The 11,406-nt window shown below is 41.4% G+C and overlaps 1 protein-coding gene across 1 annotated transcript; it reads left to right on the top strand.

Moving 5' to 3' along the window:
* Positions 1–4,165: 4,165 nt before the first annotated feature.
* On the top strand, positions 4,166–10,229 carry htra3a (HtrA serine peptidase 3a). The gene is made up of 11 exons (XM_086142205.1): positions 4,166–4,185; positions 4,720–5,081; positions 5,453–5,558; positions 6,410–6,632; positions 7,215–7,409; positions 8,715–8,747; positions 9,095–9,239; positions 9,320–9,370; positions 9,454–9,511; positions 9,658–9,753; positions 10,026–10,229. Exons 1-11 carry the CDS (start codon positions 4,166–4,168, stop codon positions 10,192–10,194), a joined length of 1,458 nt encoding a protein of 485 aa, XP_085998331.1. The 3' UTR covers positions 10,195–10,229.
* Positions 10,230–11,406: the final 1,177 nt, after the last annotated feature.

Here is an 11,406-nt window from a genome sequence, read left to right as displayed (position 1 = left end):
TCTTTGCTTTTGTACTATAGTACGCAGGTAAGTGGGAGTTTTAGGTTGTTCTAGAGACAGTTTTGGATTTCAAGGTTTTATGATGCAGTTTTATGACAATCAGTCAAACACTTTCCCATAGATGTTTAACATTACTAACAAGCGACCTCACGGTGCTGTTCCAGTGGTGGGTAAAACAACCTGGTGCTGAATAGATGGAAATTTTAATCTAGTTTCATCATTTTTGCAATTATGGCCATCATCCTTTCTCATTTCCACTGATTTGATTAAAATTAGTTACTAAATTTTGGATCTTCTCTATACATTTGAGACTATCTTTTGCTCCTTTTTGAACAATTTCTTTCTGGTCGATTTTATTTGTTGGCCACCTAAAGCAATGGTCGGACAAGGAAAAGCTCGCGATCAGCCTGCTCGGATGCAAACTGAAATCCCTGATGTGTCCCATTTTCAGCTGACTTTAGGAGTTGGAGAAAACTTCCCAGTTGGAGCTCACAGTTAATGAGAAGGTTCATTATGCTCTGGTGAGCTGAGCAGCATTGAAGCAAGGGCAAGAAGAGGGCCTGGAAGTATATTGCATTCATTACCAACCCTTTCATTTTACAAAGACATTCCCTGGGGACATTAGTAAAGCCTCCAGAGCCACTGACTAGATTGAACATCACTGCTTCCACCTCAGAAGAGGTTAAAGAAGGCTTCGTGGCCAAAAAAGCAAATTTCTGTGGAATACCCTAAAAGGTCTACAAACAGTCCCAGAGGCTTCTGTTGGTCCCCAGGAAGCTCTTATAAAGCGATGCGAGTCTGAGGAAATGCTGTCACCCAGATGACCCATGTAGAGGATTGAGGTGAAATCAACGAGTGTCTGTCTCACTGCTCAGCATTTGAGGGAAGGTTGGCACACTGAGACCCCTAACTATCTGATACCTTTGTCACTGGCTATAAACACCATTGACACATCAGTGTTGGAGGAATGTCGAAACTGCATGACCATACTTAGTAATGGCAGCTGCTGATCATTGCATTTATGAATTACCAACCAGTTAAGATATATATAACACTCACACCATCCCAATCATCCCATTGAAAACAGTAGATGGAAAGAAAATCCTGAGCAGATAATAACAAGGAATAGACTGGCTACAGCCTCCAAAAACCTGCTCACACTGCAGTTGAAGATGGTGACCACTAGGATCCCCAACTGCCCAACCATCAACTATGACACTTTCAGCCCACAGGCCATGGATAAGTGCAAGAGTGAAATTAAGATATACATATATATATAACTTACACAAGCACTGGACTTCTGTATGCCAGGCAATGTGTTTCTTTTTTTCCGATCACAGTCGCTGCTGTACCGAATGCAGGAAAAATAACATGAATCCAAAGTCTTTGTTTTTCTGCCAGATGACAGAGAAACCAGAATGCCGGAAAAAATGAATAAATAAGTAATAGGTTGCGATTTCAATGTTTCTCATGCATCTGGATGCTATTTATCACAACGTCAGTGGTTAAGGGGAGGGGGGGTGCACAAGCCACCGCTGATAACGGGGCTTTCATTTTTTTTAACCGTGGAATTGATGAGCCCAGGCTGTCATGTGGACAAACACGTGCATAATTTACCTTCCCTCATTAAAACACTACTATATGCATGTGCAAAGGAGTCACGTGTAGAAATGCACACCCACATCCTTCCTCCGATGTGTGCTCCTTCCCATCAGTTGCAAAGTTGACAAGGGTTGTACCCACACACATACACAGGCACACACGCGCACACACGCGCACACAAAATGGTGTGCAGAGCACATCTGGAGAGAACAAAACGGCGAAAATACATTGTGGCGTATAACACTGGCATAACAAGCAGCAGCTGGATGACTGCATGAAGTTGAAGTGTCATACTGCTCCAAGTAATACACAATTGCTTGGGGAAAAAGCCAAATTCTTCAAAAATTATACAGAAATAGACCTAAAAATGTAAATAAGACTTCAACAAACAATAATTTGGTTCAGAGTATATTTTTGGGGCACTATCATTATTTGAAGACAGTTTACTTTAAACTGACTGTGCTCTGCAACCACAAACTGCGTACAAACACAATTACCTTTACAAAGCAATAATTCAACTTATAAATATAGTTGTAAAACATATATACCCTGATAGAGATCAGGCAGAAATATTGCACTCAGACTTGAGTGGTGCATAAAATCGATTGATCTGTCCCCTTATCGATAAATCTTCAGATATTACTCGCACCTTGACTGACTCATGGTTGTAAAAGGTAGATATAGAGTAATGAAAGTTTTGTTGGTTCCAATGGTGATTGAGGGGTCATTTAGTTTAAAAATCTTGCTGCTGACTTCTTGTTAGAAAGTGGCTGAACAGCTTCCCCTTGTGGACAACTCGCTGAGATGTTCTGGGGGAAAAAAGAAAAAGGCTTCATATTCTCCTTCCACCTGTGTGAAAATAATTTTCTGAAGGAATGAGACTATCACCATCTCATTTTTTCTCTGATGTCAATGTTCAGGATGACTCATGAGGAAGGATCATTTTCTTCCCACGAATCCTACGATGACCTTCCCGTATTCTTGTCTTTCCCTCCTGACATACAGCCAACAATGGCTGCATTCTTAGAGAACTCCTGGATGAGACAGTGATGGGTGTTGTGTCAGACGTCTGCTTTGGAGCGGAAAAAAAGCATAGAGAGTTCTGCCCTGTGGAGCTGCTGTGCTACAGAGTAGCTCATCAGATTCACAGCCGGGGAGTATAACGTATAGCAATCTGTTTTGTGGATGTCTCCTGCGGTCTAGTAGGTGTCGACCCCCAGTTTCCCCCCTGTGGAGCTTTGGCAAAGGGTTCCTGCAGTGCCACTCTAACGAAATGATTGCAAACTTCAGGGCAGGGCTTCAGTATGAGCCTCTCCACAGTCTCAATGAGGTGAGGGGTTCATGCTGCAAGACTGTATTGGTCTCACTAGAGAGCACAGGAAACACACAGGTGGTGTCGCCTCCGGGGCAAATATCTCTCCAGAATGAGGCGCAGATCGTTCATGTCCAGAGGAGCCTCACAGGGCTGGTGAGCACAGTCCTTCATCAGTCTGAGTCGATGCTATTTTAATCTGTGGCCTTCCTTCTCTTCGCCCCATTTGGCTTTCAGCAATGATATAGAGTTGTGGATGAGGAGGGAAATGGAGGGTGATGGCGGGGGTTCAAATATTTCATTGCTTTGTTTTGAGACTTGAGTCTTGAGGAGTTTGATCAACAGATCAAATTAGTCAGCAGTTCCCAAACAATGACACATATAATTTACTTCTACTTCAGTGTTTATGTTATGAATTCACCAAATTATCACCCCCCCTTCCCCAAAGTGACTATATAATCAGTATTTAAAACTAAACTAAACTTTAGTTCTAAATATTCTATTTGCTGCAAAACGGATAAGACTGATATTCATGGGTGACTGCTCTTACTGACCATGTTAAATACTTTTGTTCCAGTCAGCTATAAGTACTATCTTGTTTTTGATCTGAATTTATAGGTAGATAGATAAATAAATAAATAGCAGACAAATAAATACATAAATGAAGAACCAACCAAACAAACAAATAAATAAAAATAAAATAAAATAAATAATATATTTAGTGCTGCGTGTAACCGTACATCTATAATGATTAAGTTATTAAAGTACGACTATTTATTGTCGTTCTTATTTTTATTTGATGAGGGATGATGAGGTGTCTTGCAATTAGTATTTCACTGCATTAACTGCACTCTTTACTTTTTAATGTATATAACAAATTAAACTAAGAAACATTAAAATATTTAAAAGAGACGCTGTCCTAGTTATTTTATCCATTGGATTTATAGCCCTTAACTGAATTGTCATTTACTTTTCAAAATCAAATAAAGATGCAGGAAAGTTGTGTTTGATGATAAAGTGAAAAAAAAGGTAACCTCTCAGTCTTGGTGTTTCCTCCGTGTGTGTGTGTGTGTGTGTGTGTGTGTGTGTGTGTGTGTGTGTGTGTGTGTGTGTGTGTGCGTGAGGGGGGGGGGGGCGCCAACACGTGAACGTGCCTTTTGGGACAGCGCACGAGCGTCGACACGGAAGCTGAGTGGACAGGTGAGGAACACGTGACCGCACGACGAGCCAATGGATGGAAAGCGTCGCGCCATGCGTCACCCGTTTGACAGGTACGGTTGCTGGTTAGCAGCGGGTCATCGTGACAGGCATTTTGAACGTCAAACTTTCGATGTTTACACTTTTCTCCACGGCCACGCGTGTTAGAATCTTTAAATGTCAACCCCATGTGCTCAAATTGCGACTCAGCAAAACGAAGGAGCAAATTTCGAACTGACTCCGGCTGCCACCCCCCCTTTTTAGCAATTTGTGTCCGCTAGATGGCGCAACCGCTCACAAAGCGCAGGTCCTTTACCGGCTGTCAGTCAGACGGCTACCGAAGTCTGCAGACTGATGACTGCCATCCCAACTTGTTCTTAAATATTTTTTTTTTAATATTTTATTTTATACAAACAGAGAGGGTCTCCCATTGACCCTAAAACGGACAGCCTTTCATATACATATATGTTTCTTTTTTTAATTTTATATTTTATTTTATTTTTTAATTCTAAGATGTAAGGTTTTAATCCCTAATGCGCTACGTCGACAGTGAAGACAATGTATTTATTTGTACTTTCAGCCGTCTTTTTCTTTGCGCGGCTCTCCAGCGGGGCCGCGGCTGAGGACAGGTGCGCGTCCCGGTGCGACGTGAGTTCTTGCACAAGCCCCAGCTGCCCCGGTGGATACGTCCGGGACCGTTGCAACTGTTGCCTGGTGTGCTCCCCGGGCGAGGGGGACCCTTGTGGCAGGAAGAACGACCTGCCTTGCGGGGATGGCTTGGAGTGCAAGATGCGTCCCGCCGGCAAGCGGCGAATCCCCAGGGGCGTCTGCCGGTGCAAAGCGGAGCACCAAGTGTGTGGAAGTGACGGAAAAACGTACGGTAACCTGTGCAAGATGAGGGCGGTCGGTCTTAAGAGGAAAGGAACACCTGTGGTTACCCAGGTGCACAAAGGACCGTGTTTTCCTTCAGGTGAGCCTTGTCATCGACTCTTTTTCGACTCTTTACCGACTCCTTTCTTCTCTGTTATTATTCGAGTTATGAACAACTCGTTCACGACTCGTATATCGTTATATCGCTGACCTTTATGCACAGAAGTGCAAGTTTCAGGCCGCTGAACGACAAGGCTCATTCTTGGTCATGCATTACAAAATATGAGCTGCATCACAGGAAATTACTGCAGGTCTGGCTTGATGTGAGGCTGAATAACTCGGATAAAATAATCAAAACTTAATAACTTATCACTGTAACATACAAATGCAAAATTTCATGTGTCTGCATGTGTGTGTAGATAAATATCTAGCTCTGTTTTTTAGTTATCCATTGGCTGTATGTCAGTGTAGGTGCTGCTGCAGTCCATTCCAGCAGTCCCCGCTACAAGTTCAACTTCATTGCTGATGTTGTGGAGAAAATCGCACCTGCTGTTGTGCACATTGAGCTGTTCATTAGGTGAGAGCCATCTTTTTTGCTTCACTTCATTTTCTAGAAATCTGGTGAAGGTCTGAGATGTTCTGAGATTTGAGTCAATAACATCCAGTGCCATTTTTATTTTTTTTATAATCATTTTACACAATGTGACCCAGTGACAAATAAAAAGTTTGTTCTCATACTGAAGGCTGATGGCCACAGTGTTGAGACAAACACCAGAAGCATTATATTTCCGCCAATAGTAGCAGATTTTCCGGAGATGTTGTAAACTGCAAATTCCGTCAAAGGTTATATTACCACAATTGGTCTTTCATAGATATTTATTCATCCGCATTTCCATCAGCCTTGTGTGTGTTTTTTTTTGAGACAAGATGAAATAGCATGAATTCATCTCCAAAGGGGAAACATGTAGCATGACCTCAGGCGAACATACACAAGAGGGTCGGGTCTTTTTTTTTTTTTTTTTTTTACAGTAAGTTGGAGTTTTAACCCTTAGCCATATTTTTGTTTCCAACCAAGATGTGTTTGCCCGTCTAATGATTTCTGGATATTATATTGGTGTCTTTTTTCAATTGATATCTTTGTGATGTTAATTTGAAAGATGGGATTCTAGTCATATGTCAATGAAGCGTGAAATACCAGGTAATACCCAAAAGGGAAAATATACAATGAGTTTGATAAATTGATATAATTTGCATGTTAATTTGTGATAACATAAAAGATGATAATATGAAAGCAATATTGTGATATATCAGAAATTTTATTACAAAATATCCGTGGCACCTGCAAAAATGCTGGTAATGGGTAAAAAAGTTACAGACTCTCCTTGGATATTTACCGGGTAAGTGAAACCTAATTTTTATGGTCCATAGGCATCCTCTCTTTGGTCACCACGTGCGTCTCTCCAGTGGCTCTGGTTTTATTGTGACCCATTCGGGAGTCATTATAACCAACGCCCACGTGATCACCACAGCCTCCCCAGTGCCAGGGAGGCCACAGCTGCGCGTTCAGCTCCACGATGGCGATGCGTACGAGGCTGAGATCAGAGCTGTGGACAGGAAGGCAGACATCGCCACCATCCGTATCCGACCTCAGGTAAAAACACATTTTGATTCACGTCTTCACTCAAATTTGATCACAATTTTTCCTATTTGGATAATCTCTCGTATTCTGCTTCTCTGGCCCTAAAAGCCTTTCATGTGCAAATGGCATCTGAGTCAACATCCTGAGCTGCTTCTGAGCCAAGTTCTGAAAGAGTTTTGCTAGACTCAAAGAGCTAACGGGAACAAGTCCAGAAACCAACTCTGTTACTCTCAGACACAGCGTGGATGTGTGTATTCTCACACCGTTCTCCCAAATACTTTGACATCTTCATAAGCTTTATATTCTTCTGTCTTTCTTTTATATGCTTCCCTTTCAAATATCGTTTGTCCGTTCATCTGTTTATCCTTTGTTCGCACCCTCTTATTGGCAATGCATTACATTACATTACATTACAGTCATTTGGCAGGCACTTTTATCCAAAGCGACTCACAAAAAGTGCAATTCAGTCACCGAAGATCCGAAGTACCAGGTGTCGGAAGTCAAAAGTGACCACTCAACCAAATAGCCAATGCAGTTTCTCTGCTACTTCTGACTATCTTCTCTCACCGTCTTTATCTGTTAAATGTGTCTTAGAAAAAGCTTCCTGTGCTGTCTTTGGGTCGTTCAATTGATCTGAGACCAGGGGAGTTTGTGGTCGCCATTGGCAGCCCCTTCGCCCTGCAGAACACGGTGACCACCGGAATCGTTAGCACAACACAGAGAGACGGCAAAGAACTGGGAATCAAGGACTCGGACATGGACTACATTCAAACTGACGCCATTATCAACGTGAGCCTCACACACACACACACACACACACACACACACACACACACACACACACACACACACACAGACATAGACTTAAGAGGTGTAAGCTCAGACCAAACCGGGTGAACTCCGGAGTCCGTTTTCCATAGACTCACCATGGAGACATAGGGCTTGCGCATATGTGTTGTGCTAGAGGTGTTTGTTTCATCTAGATGTGACAACTGGGTACACACTCTCACTTGGTTATGCTCAACACACACACATCTGCACATGCATGCATGCACGCACTACCAACGTATGGAAGTTTCCGTCATACCGTCAAAGGTATTGTTTGAGTAAAAATGTCTTTTTGACAGGCAGGAAGGAACAATAATTTTCCAAGAATTAGTCAAATTATTTTTAAATAGTCAGCAGAATTGGAAAAAGAGAAAACTACAAAGTTACACCCACCTAAAAATATCCTAATTTACAAACAAAAGAAAAACTGAATATAAAAACCAATTATTAGTACTTGTGAAACACTTACAGACCTGCACATTTATATACATATCAGTGCTATTGTATCAGTCTATTTCAGATCAGGAAAGCAGAATGGTGCAGTGGGTAGCACTTCCTTCTCATGGGCTGATTCCAGCAGGGAGCCTTTCTGTGTGGAGTTTGCATGTTAATTTTACTGTGTCCTACTTTTAGTCTTCTTGTTTGTACAGAAGTTTGATGGACACTTTATGAATATTGCAACCTATGTTCCCTCTAAGCCACGCGTTTGTGCGGCTTCGAGGGAACAGTGATTGGAACATTATAATATTAATATTGTACTATATAATAGCTGATTAGCTGCAATACTTTGGCACTTTGACATCCAGAACACATAAGAATTGTATTTAAAGTTGCAAAAAAAGTTCATCTGTGAATGTTGAAAACTCTCCATGTCTGAGCTACGCCCTTAAAAATAACATTTACATGTGTTTTATAAACATTGGTTTCTGACAAATCCTGGTCTGAGACAAACTTGGTCTTGCCTAAAATGTGCATTGTGCCTGCAGAAGTGACAATACATGAGCTCTGCACTTGGCAACTTGAGATCGATGTGACACATTCTCATGCTGCACTCTTTATTTTGATTTTCTGATGAGCCAAAATAAATATTGAAGGTCTGTTGAAGATTTAATGGTATGATAGGCTGAAGACACCACTGTCTGTGAGAAGACAAAACAGAAGAATTGTATTTCTCCCTGCTTGCATACCTGTGTATCTTTTTGGTTTTTCTGCATTTATATCAAATAAATTTTTGATTATTTCTTTCATATATTTCAACTCCTCTAGTACGGCAACTCAGGAGGACCACTTGTTAACTTGGTGAGTTAACGCTCGGTCCCACTCTGATGGCCTATACCAATGTGGAGGATAAGCCAGAGGATGGAAACCATGTTCTTGTACCTGTTTTATTTGTATTTCCAGGATCTTGGACAAATAACTTTTAGAATGTATCTTTTTAAAACATTATAAAGATATTCCAATACACGATCAACAAATGACCCTTTTCCTGTAATTCAAAATGCTCAACTTTTATACCACGGCATTAGTTACCAGCTGTTGTTTTGATCCTGGTTATTTTCCTTTGATTTAAGAAAAAAAAAAAAAAATCTACTTTTTCTTATGTGAAAATATAGAAAATATATTTTACTTATTTTACTTTTTCTCAGGATGGCGATGTGATTGGCATCAACACTCTTAAGGTGACGGCAGGGATCTCCTTCGCCATACCCTCAGACAGAATCAGCCGCTTTCTCACCGAGTCAAAGACCAAACACAACAAAAATCGAGGGTCAAAGATCGACAAAACCGGCGGTGTGTGGAAAGTTAAATTGCCTGGGAATCGTTTGTTTAAATCATTCTTGGTAAAAATCTGATCTTGCTTTTTCTGACAGATAAAACCACAATCCTGGGTGCTTTCTCAGAGAAGCTGCAGTTGGAAGCAGGTGCTACAAGCTTTTGCCTTATTTAAGACGTGTGTGTGTGTTTCCTTTGCTTTTTTCTTAAGATTGTATTGTATTTCCTTTAGAGACCCCTGGGATGAAGAGGCGTCTCTTAGGCATCCGAATGCTTACCATTACCACAGCGTAAGTTTTTGAAACACACATTTATTCGGTTATTGTGGACATTTTTAACCTTCTCCTTTCAGTGCAGCAACACCAATAATATTATCGGATGAACCTCGTATCTCTGACAATGTTACAACCAAAATCAATTGTATATTTTGTATCAGTCTTGCAGCAGAGCTGAGAAACCAGCACCCAAGCTTTCCTGATGTCAGCAGTGGCGTTTTGGTGCAACAGGTCATACCCAACACGCCGGCCAAAAAGTATGTTCTCACACACACATGCAAAAGTCCAGGCACACACACAGACACAAAAATAAATAAATCTTCCACGAACCCTAATTCAACAAACTCTTGGGTTGCCTCGAATGTATCTGTTGACTCCCATAATTCGTTTTATCGCGTGGGAATTTTTTGCGAACCGCTTATGAGACACATACGGTCAGGTCAGGTCTACCTCGCAAACTTTTAGGGCCTTTTTTTTTGTACTTTATGAAGCTCCTACACTAAATTGATCTTTTCCATCTGCTTCTCAGGGGAGGGATCAAGGAAGGGGATGTCATCGTGAGGCTGAACGGTCAGGCAGTGAGGACCACCGGTGACATCCATGACGCACTTCGAGGTGACCAGGCTCTCTTGCTGGAGATCCGCAGGGGAAGTGCCAACTTACTGCTCAGCATTCAACCTCACATTACGGTGCATTGAAGGGTGGCAAAAAAGGATTTTATCCAGGAGACACTGGCGGGGCGTGAATAGTAAAATAAACTGATGAGAGTTTCTATTGGTTCTGACTTCCGTTACATCACAAGAGAATGACATTTGGATTCTTAAGGGTGTAACATGTAAAAAATCCTGAGCTTTGTATTTTCTATTAAACTGAATCACAAGGTTTATTGTACTATTACACCTCTGCTGATGGTGTGTATTTTCTTTGAATTGTTTTTGGGTGTGTGTAGCATAGCATTACTCCAAATACTGCAGAATTGATTACATCGAACTGCAAAGTGCATAAAGGCCAGAGCATTTTTAAGTTAATCTTCCAAAAATAACAATTTGTACACAGATCTGAATTAGACTTATCATCTGTCCATCTGCCCATCGCCTTGGCTTTGAGACCAACAGCTGTTCTCCATCTGCAGAGGCGGTAAGTCCCCCTCCCATCTAGGAAGTTCTCTTTATTAAAACAAACCTCAGCTGACACCTAGACACAAAGAGTGCGCACCCACTGGCTTAAATCTTGTAGCTGGAAAATACACATACTCTCCTGTTTTGGTAACAAGAATCATCATGCATAATATTTCATGAGGTTTAAGGCTTTTCAAGGGTAAGAACCCTGGCATGGGAACAGAAAACCCTCTAAGGACTGTTCTGCCCAGTTTGGACATTATTTTTTCAAGACCAAAAATGACTCTCATTTTCATGTAAAACAAAGCTGTAATTTTAGTCCCGTGGCTTTACTGAGACACGACCTTTGAAATGCGTCACTACAGTTGTGAGCATGACCTGAAAACGTGGTAACATCCCTCCAACGGAAGAACCGTAAGGATGTGCAGAGATCATAAACGTGACCCAGACAGAAGCTTCTTTGATTCATCAGTTTGCCTTGTGCTACAAAACATGTTTGTTCCAGGAAGCGTTTTGGGATTCCAGAGGAGTCTGTGCTTACCCAATTTATTAATTGACATGCAGAGTATATTATTGAAACTCAAGTCAGATTTGTTGTTTCGGTCGATGTCGTTTCTTGGGAGACTTGTGGCGAATGCATTAAATACACGTGCAATATTCCCTGCGAACTGGTACGGAAGGGTTCACCTTAAGTTCAGGCTCGATTAATATATCCTCTCCTAGAGGCCAAACTCAGTTATGTCTGCTTTTTTTTTCTAAATAAGCACAGCTTGTAAGTCCTGAACAAGCCAA

This window comes from Fistularia commersonii, chromosome 35 (assembly GCF_037954325.1).
Source record: "Fistularia commersonii isolate RoL2024-O1a breed Wild chromosome 35, RoL_Fcom_v1.0, whole genome shotgun sequence".
In the NCBI taxonomy this organism is placed as follows: domain Eukaryota; kingdom Metazoa; phylum Chordata; class Actinopteri; order Syngnathiformes; family Fistulariidae; genus Fistularia; species Fistularia commersonii.
The sequence above is the reverse complement of the archived record's forward strand: the minus strand, read 5'-3'. Positions and strand labels throughout refer to the sequence as shown.

Coding starts and splice junctions, on each gene's coding strand:
- htra3a (XM_086142205.1), top strand. CDS start 4,166: ATGCGTCACCCGTTTGACAG. Junction 4,186..4,719: donor ATGCGTCACCCGTTTGACAG/GTACGGTTGCTG, acceptor GCGGCTCTCCAG/CGGGGCCGCGGCTGAGGACA. Junction 7,410..8,714: donor AAACTGACGCCATTATCAAC/GTGAGCCTCACA, acceptor CAACTCCTCTAG/TACGGCAACTCAGGAGGACC.